The following is a 12454-nucleotide window of genomic DNA, read 5'->3' as shown; positions in this document are numbered from 1 at the left end:
TTGTTAGTTAATACCTGCTACTTGTCTTTCTTCAGCAGGAAATTAATTACATCTCCAAATAAAACTCATTAAATAGCTACATTTCAGTATTTTTACAAAGGTTTTAATGTAACAATATGACTCAGAGAAGGCCAGTAACTTTTAGCTTTTTAATAATAGACTTTTCTAAAATTTTTATTTCAGTTGAGATCTTATGGGTAAGGTTCAGCTTTATACTGGGTTCTTCTCCAGGGTAATTGTTTTTGAAGTGTACTTAGGAGATTTTATAAAAGGAGGGATTGGATGTTACAAACATTTCTGTGGAATATGTCAGTAAATAGCTGTTTTACATAAAACTTTCTTAAGGAAGTAGATAGTGATTGCCTTGGAATTTTGTGATTAGCCAAATGATTGGAACATTATAGAAAATATTTCGCTCTTCCTTCCTCCCCGCCCTGCCCACCGACACCCAACTCTATTTGGTAAACCCTACTGGTATAAAGAGTTTTGAGTATTTTCAGAGGAAAGGAGAGCTCTGTTAAGTATGCTTAAAGTACACATTTCCTCACAGGCTAAAGGTAAACTCTGGATTGAAGCCAAAGCTCCATTATTCCTCCTCTGTATTTGCAGAGACCTGGAATAACATGAATGATCATTTTGAAACTTCCCTTGAATCTCCCTAAGTGCTATGATAGTGTAGTGATGCTTTTAAATATAAAAGCCTGTTTAAAATTTAGCGTGCTGCGATTCAAGGGGTCGCAAAGAGTCGGACACGACTGAGCGACTGAACTGAACTGAACTGACACATTGAGAGCTCTAGCTCCTCAAGTGAATGATTCTAGTGTCACCGCAGGATGCTCCAGCACATTCAGTAAAAGAATACTCCAGAGACTCTAATAAAATTGTAAGAGCTTATACTTGGCCGCTGTACTTAGTCCCTGTGCTCTAATCATAACTTGTTTTTGTTTAATTGTCATGCAGTGTTACAAGTTGCTGCTAAGGTCCCTGCTTGTCTTTGGTGGAAGGAATGTCTTTCAGCTTTTACTTTCATCAGAGGAATCGAAGATGTTTATATTTGGAAAGTGCTGTGAAATACAATGAGTAAAGAAATGTCTTAAGTACACTAGCATTTGAGAACCAAAATATTCTGACCTTCATTTATCTTTTAAAAATACTTGAAGTCTGATTGTTCATTTACAGAAGCCAGAGACACAGGGGGTGAAAGTATCTTCATGTCTCTTTCTTCTTTCTTTTTTTGTATGACAGTCCCTTACAGAGGTCATTAATACTTCTGTTTTACTTTGAATCATGTAATCTCTGGCCACCCTGATTCTATTCATTTTGAGTTTGACTTTCACTGATTTAATACAATCTATTAAAATAACACTCTGCCTGGACAATAGAATATTACTCAGGAAGTCAGCAAAGGGAATCAAGAGATTAAATGTGATAATTGATAATAGTAAATAGTCACAGCTTGTGCTTTTATTCATGGCTGTATTGCAGACAAGATAGGCATATGTATTTTCAGGTCAAATTTAGACATACATTCTTTTCCTGCCACTATGTGATCTTCAAAAATTTGCGTAATCCAAGTGTGTAACATTTATCTGCAACATGAATGTTACATCACTTGCCTTACAGGGTTGTTGGGTGGAGTAAATGTGATAAGGATAGTATCATGTTGACAGTGTCATGCAATAAAGACTATAATGTAGACTCTAGAGCTCGGCTTTGATCTGGACCCTAACCCTTATTAGTTTTCTGAGCTTAGGCACGTTAGTATTTTCTTTAATTCATAAAATGGGAAGAAGTTATTTCCTTACAAAGTTGTCGTGAGAATTAAGTAAGGATTACAAAGTGCTTAGGGTGGAGTAAAGGCTTAATGTTAACAATGGAGTTGTAAGGTGACTATAATGGTGAAGATGATGATATAAAGCCTTGGCAGTGTTATTTAGAAAAATACAGATGCCTTAATTAAAGAAAGCCTACATCAGAAGCCCCTGGAAGAAGTGTTAAAATGCAAATTGCTGAGTCCCAACCATTTCTAAATTTAGAAGGGCTGAGATAGGGCCTTCGAATGTGCACTTCTAACAGGTTTCCAAGAGATGCTGAAGACTGTTGATCTGGAGAATCACACTTTGAGCAACACTGCTGTAGATAAATCCTTCCATCTCCCTAAAGGCTTGTGATGAAAGGAGTCTGGCATTTAGAGCAGAGTTAGCCAATTCCCTCTTAGACTGTTGAGCTAAGGTTGTACACGCGGTATAAATGTGTGGTTGTGCCATAATCTTCATGTTGTCTTCATCAAGGTAACGTCTCTAGGAGTACATGGACTCACATGTTAGTTGTCAGGTTCTTTCACATCTCTCTTTAAATAACAGACATTAATTTCAAACTTTTTATCTGTTGAAGATCTTATGTTCTTATGTTTCCATGGGAATCATTTAAATAGTCAATGATATATAATCAAGAGTGATGATTGACTTTAAGCCTGAAATTTCTTACAAAGTTCACAGTTGCAAAATACTGTATTTCAGTTAACTTAATAGAGAAAGGGGCTCTATGATCAAGTAAATCCAAATGTTTCTTCATTGGAATTGAAAAAAAATTAATTTTTAGCTGCCAGTTGACTAAGACTTTTAAATTGAGTAAAATGTATTTAATTCCATCACTTGTTTGCAGCCAAACAAAAGTCATGGGCTTTTTTTTTTTTTTTTCCATTTAATATGTCAGGTTGTGTAGCACTGAACATATTGTAGTAGCTATCTTGATTTATATTTAGTATGTCTTAACTTTTTCCTCAAGATTTTTTAGAATTCACTTTATAGAAAAAATAGATTCTGCATGTGTGTATATGTATTCAGAGAAACTCGAAGTTTCTTTATTTGTAAATGTCATAATTTTTAAAATGGTCATTTTAGCAATAAATTGTATTTGCCCAAATGGCACTGGTTTCTTGTAAGTGATTATTAGAACCTCTGTGACTAGCTATCCTATCCTATAAAAGTCAGTTGATCTCTTTTGGCAGCGGTTCTTAAATCTATAAGGTCAGAGATTTGAACTATATCATGTATTAAGGACATTTCAAATGCAATAAATCTTGAGTGTTTTAGATTTTCTTGGTATAAATGGATGTTTTGAAAGTGGTCTGCATTTAGACCTGTTACTGTCCTAAACTATATTATTTACATATCTAGCCCAAAAATATACCTGTAGAATTAGTGAATGCCTATACATTAAATATGATACCTTTTTAGTCATAGTATCATCTGACAAGTTTCATATTTACTGAACCAGATACCACAAGAACATTGTTCACAACCTTAGGAAAGATTTGCTAGAGCTCTCTTCATATAATTATTTGCTCTCCAAAGTAAGAACAGTGAAGACATATGTCTTTAATCCTGATTATGAATCTTTCTTAGAGTTGTGTTCGACTCTTGGTGACCCCATGGACTGTAGCCCACCAGGCTCCTCTGTCCATGGGAAGAATACTGGAGTGGGTTGCCATTTCCTCCTCCAGGGGATCTTCCCAACCCAGGGATTGATCCCAGGTCTCCTGCATCTTCAGCATCGGCAGATGGATTCTTAATTGCTGAGCCAGGGAAGCCCAAAATTAAGAACAGTGCAGATATGTGTCTTTAACCCTGATTATGAATCTTTATTTACATAAATCATAACAAATTTGATTGTCTACAATTTCCCGAGATTTGTTTTTCTTCAAGTAGAGCTAACCCTTGACACCCCACCCTCCTGCTAGGGCACATACACCTGAACAGACTCCTGAGAGAAGGCTGGTGACAGCACCCTGAAGGCCTGGCCTGCAGTGAGAGCCAACATCATTTCTTTCCCATGTGATTCAAGATATTTCTGGGGCTTTTTGTGTGTTTCAGGGGAGGGCTTTCTTGCCACTTCATAAATGAGGAAAGAGAATTCTTAAGCACTTTCTGAATCTTTTACATCCTTGCTCAGGTTTCTTTTTTTTAATATGGTCATATCTTCTAGTTTTGGCTTCCTCGGTACTATCATATTTAAAATGCAAAGTTATTATTTTTTATCACTGTGATCAAAGAATATATCATTTGACATATTTTTCCTTAAACATTCACTATAGATGTGCTAGCCATATTAGCTTAGGAATCCCTTCCTAAAGAGAAATTATCCTACTTTTTCAAAGTTTGTAGTCTAGCAGATATACTTCATGCTTTTTAAAATTTTGTTTAGTTTTTAATTGAAGGATAATTTCCTTACAGAACTTTATTGGTTTCTGCCAAATAGACTTCATGCTTTTTATTTTGATATTTGATTTAAAGATATAAAATGTAGGTTTTATGAAAAGTTAACTTTTTAATGAATAACTACAGTTGAAGAGGAAACTGCACAGAATTTAATCTAAAAACAACTAGATATTTGGAATATGTTAAATAAAACAAGTTTCGCAGTGCTATTTTTAGCATATGTAAAATTTCTAGGTTTCACACAGTTCTTTTGGCTGCCCCTGTGGTAGCTGGCGTAGCTGGAGGGCAAAGGAGTTTCGTTGCCCTCGTGTACTGTTGGAACTCTTTCTTGTTCTCCTGAGCAAATGTTGATTATTTTTTTTTTTTTACAAACATCCTTAAAAATAAAGTATGCTCAGGGCTCTTGTTTTCATTTTAGATATAGCGTCTAGGGTAACTTAAATATGCCTTTTGCTAAATATAGCGAATATTTGAGCCTCTGGAAGAAAAGCAACCTGAGTCCCTTTCTTCCTTTTCTCCTTCTTAGCTTGTCTCTGAGAACAGTCTGCTTCAGTGGCATCAACAGTACTATCCTCCCCAACACTCATGCCTCATCAGCTTTCTTACTTCATTCCAGAAGGTCGTAAGAACCTGAAATCAGACTCCTCCTCCTCTCTCTCTCTTAATCCTAATCTTCTTTTCACTCTTACACTCTTATCCACCAGTTCTAGCAGGTCCTTGTTGCTAATATTAGTTGTGCTCTTCCATGTTAACAGGACAGTTTGTTTCTGTTGTCATTTTTACTGAAATCAGTTCTTGGCCAACTTAGCATTTAGTTGACTGGACAGTCAACCTGGATTATTTTAGTTTGGCCTTTCTTGGAGAAAAACTTTTCCTGATTTATTGAAACCAAATATGAATACCTCATGGTTTCTTACTGGCTGCTTAAAGCTTTTCCAGGCTAATTGATGTGGCCCAGGATTGATCAAGAGATAGTCATTTTGGTTACTGTTCTCTCAGTAGGATTTGCCTTTGTTGTAAAACAATTTCATGTTGTCACAATATACTGCAAACTATTTGTGCATTGATTTATCAGTTAATAGAAACAATAGATTCAGAAGAAAGGTTTTAAAGGAATAAAATTAAATGTCAAACTGGAGGTTCCATTAATTATTGAAAAATAGTTAGGTGAAGATGTGGAATCAAGAAGGGAGTCTTTTAATCTTTTGATAGTTTGTATAATTTATAGCATTATGGTACTATTAGTTAAGATATTTAAATGTGAAGTAAAACACATAAAGCAGTATGAAACCAGAAGCCCCAGAAAAGAAAGTTGATCTCACCACATTAATATTTTCCATATTTCTTTCTGGTGCTTCTCCGTGAGTAATAATTGTTACATGAAGTATATAAATTATCATAATCTAGATATCTGCTTATATCATCCTCTTTTTCTAGTTATAAGCAATTTCCTATATTACACATATTCATCTTGTTTCTATTGAGGAGATCTTACATTCTTTCAGGTTGCAAATTATGACCATCCCTGTTGATCACTAAAGTTTTCATTTTCTTGCCTAACTTAGCCTAATATTTCAGTTTTGAAGTTTTATTGGTCAGAGATTGTAAGGGGTTCACCAAGCTGCTCTTTAACCATCTTGTGCTGGGGCCTTCCCTGCTTAATGGGTTTGTCACATGACACCTCATTGTGCTTTCTGATATCAAATTTAGATAGTCTGGTGATGACAGTGATAAGAGTAAGTGTCAGAGTGAGCTTTGGTTTAAATTCCATCTCTTTGCCAGTGGGATAACTTAAATTCACTTTGATAGAAATAAAACAGGAAATTTTGCAAAGAGAAATAATTTCATTATGAGTAGCAGGCAAGAAAAGCTGAAATACACTAACATCATTGTATATAATGTTACAGGAATATTTCCAATTACTTTTCTAAATGACTCTAAGAACTGAAAACTATGGTAGATAAAAAAATTGAGACTTAAGATTTCATTCTTTCTCTTCCTATCCTAACATAAATAATAAATAATAATCTTGCAGTTTTGTCTTATTTTCTTTTTCTTTTCAAATAATTATTTGAACATCTAGCCAATTAATTGCTTATATAACCTGAAAGTTTTTTAGTTCTTGGAAGCTACATTTCTAAATTGTATGTTTACATTTTTAAATTGTATCATTTCAGATAGCTTTCTTGTGCATTGCTTTGCTTTAAAATTTTTTCTGTTTAATTCATTTTTTAAGTCTTTGATTCAAATTTCAGTTGAAATATGACCGTATTTCATAAGTAAGCATATATCAGAGTCAGTTTTAACTTTTAGATTATCTTGTATATTTTAACAAAACTGTAACACTTTTTAAATCCCCATGCCCCCCCCCCCTTTTTTTTTTAAAGGAATCAGCAGGCGGGGATCTTCAGTCTCCTTTAACACCAGAAAGCATCAACGGGACAGATGATGAGAGAGCACCTGATATGACGCAGAACTCCGAGCCACGGCCTGAACCCACTCAGAACGCACTGCCGTTCTCACATAGGTACAGATTCAGCTCGACCGTCATGATTAAGTAACGTGTACAATCTCACTTGGTTTCAGATAAGTCTTGCAAAGTTGCAACCCTGAGTTAAAATTCCAGCTCAGACTTTTTATTTTTTTAGCTCTTAACTTCAGAAAAGTTTTACTGATTTATGGTTTATAGTTGCCTAGGTGGACTGGAGTAGGCAATTTCCACTACCTTAGTAGAAAACGGGCTACTGAGCTAATTACAGTACAAATCATTTTTCAGTGAGACAACGTGTTATTGCAAATCTCCTCTATTTATTTCTTAACCCAGCCTGTAAAAGACCCTCTTTGTTAACCTGTTTTCCATTTTCATGTATGTTCTTGAGAGTCATAAAAACTAAAAAAAAAATTAGGTTTTCTACTCTGAAATTAAGCGTTGCCATCGCTTAGAGGTGATCTCACTGTATGATTTCAAACAAGGAGACGGTTTATTGGTGTAAGTTCCAGCATGAACCTGTTAATGTCAGACTTACTTTTGTACATCAGCTAACAGAAGATAAATCTTCATGTGCTTCTGAATGTTAAAGAATTTGATACTTTAAAAAGATGCAGTTTATTCTAAATATGTTCCAAGCCAGTTACAATAATTATTGGCCATGTTGGAGTACTTTTAGGATGTAAGGAGATCTGAGAATCGGCAAATGTAAACAAATACCTATCAGTCATTGCCTTTATTTTTATCCTTCTTTGGAATCTTTTGACCTAGGTAGTTTTACTTATAATTAAGAAAAAAGTTTTCCTTTGTCATGCATCTCTTTTTGGACCAGTTCAAAAAAAATAAAATTCTTTAGCATATTCAGAAGAATGGTGAAGTGAGATACTCCAAACTCTTCTTCATGAGAATTTTAATTTTGATTGAATTGGTTGAATATTAGGGGTACAGGATTAAACTTATTAGAGACACTGAGACCTTGTGCTCAGCCCAAGGAAGAAGAAATTTTAGATTTTTCTTAGGAATGAATGGGGGGAAAACTGTTTGGCTATGAGGCTATTCCAGTTCGTTTCTAAAAATGCAAATAATTTTGCATAAAAGAGGCACATTTTGGAGTTTTCATAGAGGCGATGCTCCAAGTATTTCAGGATAAGTGCATTCTCGTTTCTATAGCTGTAAGAAAGACAGAACGTGTGAACATTTTTGGTTCATCCAGTCTGAAGACTGTATGTTTACACTGATAGTAAACCATACTAGTTTTTAAGATACACAGTTACTACTAAAGAGCAATGTGATTCATATGCAGTTTTAAAAATATTTGTATTGAGGAAAGCAAAAATTTCTTTCCTGTTTAGCACATCCAATTAGTAAATAGATGTAACTACAGTGAATGTAATTATAAACTTGATTTCTTTGGCTAAAACTTAAACAACACATGTGCATTGAATACTGTCAAGTTAAGAAATACGAATTTTTGTATTTATCATTGGTAAAGCTGTTTCTAATCTATGTTTTGCACCTAGAATTTTCCGAGTGTGTATTACTTTGCTAATCTTCAGTGCTTGGAATTACTAACTGTGACTGGTCATCTATTGATTTTCTCTGTTCTTGAGAGTCAAGTAGGAGTTACTTTCTTTGATGTGAAGATACAGCTTCTTTGACTACTGGAATATATAGGTTAGCCAAGGAGATATTTGAGTTCTGAAAATGAAATTTAACAGGTCAATTTTAGCTTTTGGTTATATTAAAGGCATTATGCAATCTTAGAGTTTTCTTATTATTAAAAAAATACTTTAGGGTTTTAGAAGATTTATATCTGAACTTGTTTTTATTTTCTATCAATCAGTATTAATGAATACTCACTAAGTTACTTGATTAAAATTAAGATTTCTACCTGAGACAGAAAACCAAATCATTTTACAACTAATGTTAGAATATCAAAATAGCATTAAAGATTTCAGAGATGGTGTAATCTAGGATTTTTCAGACTGTAGTGGTTTGAAATCAACTTAGATTATTCATTTCGTTCTGAAGAAAATGAAATATAAAATTAAATAGGAAAAAACAAAATAAAACTCAACATTAGGAGAAGAAACTGTTTCAGTAACATATATATTTTAGCGTGGGCTGGATTATAGGGTAAAACATCAAAGTTTGAAAGCTTGTGCTTTTGACACATTCAGTCCTAATTCTAGGACATTAGATGATTTGTCCTAGGTTGTATGGGTTATTAGTAACAACTTTAGGTTTACAGCTCAGCACTTTTGATCCTAGTATGTACTACCAAGTTAGTTAACAGTGCATTTTAGTCTAATCCCCAAAACAAGCACATCATTGTGTCAGAAATTTAATAACTGTTTCTATGTCAGGAAAACTATACAGAAATAAGATCAATGTTTTATAAATTACACAAAGAATATTAAAATAATTTCTCTTTAAATCTGAAACTCACAAATATTTAAACTTGTTACAATATCCTTTTTTACCATGGCAAAAAAACATTTAAAATCTGTGTTTTTAAGGCTTGCATATACTATTTTTTTTGCCTTTCTTCCTTGGAACTTATTTCAGCAGGAAAGAATGAATAGCAAAAAAGATATTCTGCCAACATTCCTCTGCTCTGGTTGATACCATTTTATTGCTAAATTAGGAGCAAAATCACTAGAACATCTATGTATGTGTGTTTTTTTTTTTTAAAGATGGAAGGGTACAGGAAACAGTGATCTAGTCAGTCAAGTGGATTGAGTTGATTATAGTAATAGCTATTTAGCAAGCCAGCTTGTGCTCTTCTTAAAATTCAAGTTTTATGCCTAAATCTTACTGATTCATTAATTAACATGCCAAAAGAAGGCCCTGAGTTTTCGTTCGGCCCTGAAAATGTAGTAATGTATTTATAGTTTATTTACTTTATAAGCTTTATTTATTTTTTAAGAAGTACTACTTAGTTTTAAAGAGAAAAGCATGATTTTTTTTTGTTAGTCTTTAAACTTACACTAAGTTTCCAATGTATTTGAAAGAGATAGTACTTTAGTGAACTCCCACGCACCTATCTCTGAGCTTTAAAATTTAGGAAAAAATGGCCAGTCTTGTTTCATTTCTAATCCTACCCAGTCTTCCACATTTGTATTTTTAGAGCAAGTCCCAGGCGTCTAATTTCATTCACAAATACTCTTTAAAAATTACTTTTGTATTTTATTATTTACTAAGCTCGTACAACTTTTTATATCTAAATTCTATTTACTGGCATTATAGAGTTACCTTTATTTACTCTTTTCTTTGATTTTTTAAAAATTATGCTGCTGAACTAAATTTTAAAATGGATGAGCTGCTCGATATTCCTTAGTCAAGTGCTACAGGACTGTTTTGTGTCCTTGTTATAAACTATGCAAAAATATTTTCATTAAAGAAGTTCTGATAAATTAACACTTTTAAAAGTATATTTATTTGAATGCTGTAGAAGTCTGGAGATATGTAAAATAGGAAGATTATGAGGATGAAAACGTTTACTAATTTCTTTGGGGATGTAGTATTAAGTTTTACCTGAATTGCTATTTTTTCTTGGAAAATATTTTTTTTAACCTGACTGATAATATCCTTTTGGAACTGAACAGGTATACACTGACCCACTGAAGTGTTCAGGGCTTCCTTTGAGGCTGTAGTCTTCGATTAGCTGTAGCTAATCTAACACAGGTTTGACCTTACAGAGTCCACTGATAGTGGATTTCTTTCAATAGTAAAAATTACAGTAGCACACAAGCCTCAGTTGGTTGAATCCATGGATGTGGAACCAAGGATACAGAGGACCACCTGGAAAGCTAGGCATGGCTTTTTGACTGCATTGAGGGTTGACGCCCCTAACTCCCTGCATTGTTCAAGAGTCATCTGTACACTAAATAAAATACTGTATGCTTGATAATATATATATCTATATATATATATAATATGGAGGACGGTTTTGTGTTCTCATTCCAGGAGGGATTTGTTTTCTTCATAGTATCAGCTGTATGGAATTTTGGAATTGACTTGTTATTTCTCAGTGAACTTGAGGATATTTTTAAAGATATAAAGCTATCTAAAATTCTCATAGAAATAGTTAATTTTATAGTTTCCTAGGGCTGTTAGAAGGTAATACTGAAATATAATGTTGAAACTGAAATTTTTTATTTTGTTGATTGTGAATTTATGATTCTCAGATGTATAGTAATATAGTGATAAATAGCTGCTGTTATATTTTTGAGAGCAGATATGTGTATACAGCAATAGCTCATGAAGCTACTTTTATACTGATAAATTTTTAAAAGTTTGATTATCTTAATGGCAAATTTTCTATTTTGAACACCTATTACATTTAAATTCTTCTAAAGTTTAGATAATGGATTCTCATGGTGCTGCTAGAGTTTATGCATTTGGGGGTATTGCATGTATCTTCTATTCTGTTAAAGAGATTTTTCTGCCACTTTGTGTTTTCCAGCAGATATTCATTAAAGGATATATGCAGAATCATTCCTCCTTAGTATGTTGATTTGCTTTAAATCAGTATAATGACAATTTTGCCATAATCTGAGTGGGTTTATTCCACTTGTATTTAATAGATTAATTACTTCATTTATTGTCAGTTTCCAAAAGCTACTATTTTAAAACTGTGATTAGAGAGTTTTGTACATTTTCAGAAACTAAATTTCACTGGAAAATATACACGCAGTTTTAGTTACGTGTTAAAAAGACAAGCAGTCTTTATCGTGACTGGAATACATTTTGTACATATTTGAACCTGATACAAACAGAAAAAACTGTTAAGAGCTCTGGAGTACTGTATTCTCCACAGCTGTGCCATTTGTCTCTCTTTTCATGAATAACTTCTAGGCTTATAGTGATGAAGTAAAATAGAAATAATTTCTGTGGACAACTCTTGTTTGAACAAAGCTGTTTACAGCTGGGGCTTGATTTCACAAGAAGTGCTTTATCATTGATAAAATTGTAGATAAAAAACGTAACTTGTAGGATTCCCCTTATAGTTACAGTTACAAATATTGTTATTCTACCTCAGACCAAACCTCAAAATTAAAATTAGTTTTTCAAAATTAATTTGAAGGCCAAGACGGTTAGTGAGAGAGGTACAACCCAACATTTTGGAGATGGCAGAATTTCCTTTACCGTAATTGTAAACAGGTAGCATTTTGTAAGAAGTGCTGTGGCAATTTGGCAGTATATATAGGTCTGCATTTTTCTGGGAACTTAGAAGTAATCCATGTATTTTTTAATAAGATGCAATAAAAGTACAGTGACCAAGAGTGTTTACTTTATTAGGTTTTTACATATATATATACTTAAATTTCCTATCTTAAATTTTTAAGAACTAATCTTCATTCTATTTTAATGTCTTCTAAAAGATTTTGAGGAAAATATAAATATTTTCTAAAGCATTTTGGTTGGGAATTATCACTTAATATGGATTATTTGCAAGAAGAAACGTACTATGCATATGAGATAATGACATTACTAACATACCTCCAATTAGAGATTGTTCCTTCCCCTTTTTCTCTGCCTTAGCACTGAAATTAATGGGAAGAATTTTCACCAGTCCATCCCTTGTGATTGTTAGTTTGTATTTTCAGGGTTACTAGCTTGGAGTTAGGGGTGCTGTCACTCACGAAGGAACAGATGTATCTTAGATTAATTATGACCTTTTCCCTAGGACTTTTAAAATTCTCCTAGGAGGACTTTTAAAAATTCTTTTTTTTCCCTCCAT

General features: G+C 33.3%; 1 protein-coding gene across 4 annotated transcripts in view; it reads left to right on the top strand.

Annotated features, from left to right (window-relative positions):
• HOMER1 (homer scaffold protein 1) overlaps positions 1–12454 on the top strand; it is a 139038-nt gene that overhangs the window by 61196 nt on the left and 65388 nt on the right. For all 4 annotated transcript variants that reach the window (XM_052646365.1, XM_052646364.1, XM_052646363.1 and 1 more), the window contains exon 5: positions 6608–6747. In XM_052646365.1, the coding sequence (XP_052502325.1) occupies positions 6608–6747 (140 nt within the window). The remainder of the gene's footprint in view (positions 1–6607; positions 6748–12454) is intronic.

Source organism: Budorcas taxicolor, chromosome 10, assembly GCF_023091745.1.
Source record: "Budorcas taxicolor isolate Tak-1 chromosome 10, Takin1.1, whole genome shotgun sequence".
In the NCBI taxonomy this organism is placed as follows: domain Eukaryota; kingdom Metazoa; phylum Chordata; class Mammalia; order Artiodactyla; family Bovidae; genus Budorcas; species Budorcas taxicolor.
Note: the sequence above shows the minus strand (reverse complement) of the source record. Positions and strands in the feature narration are given on the sequence as shown.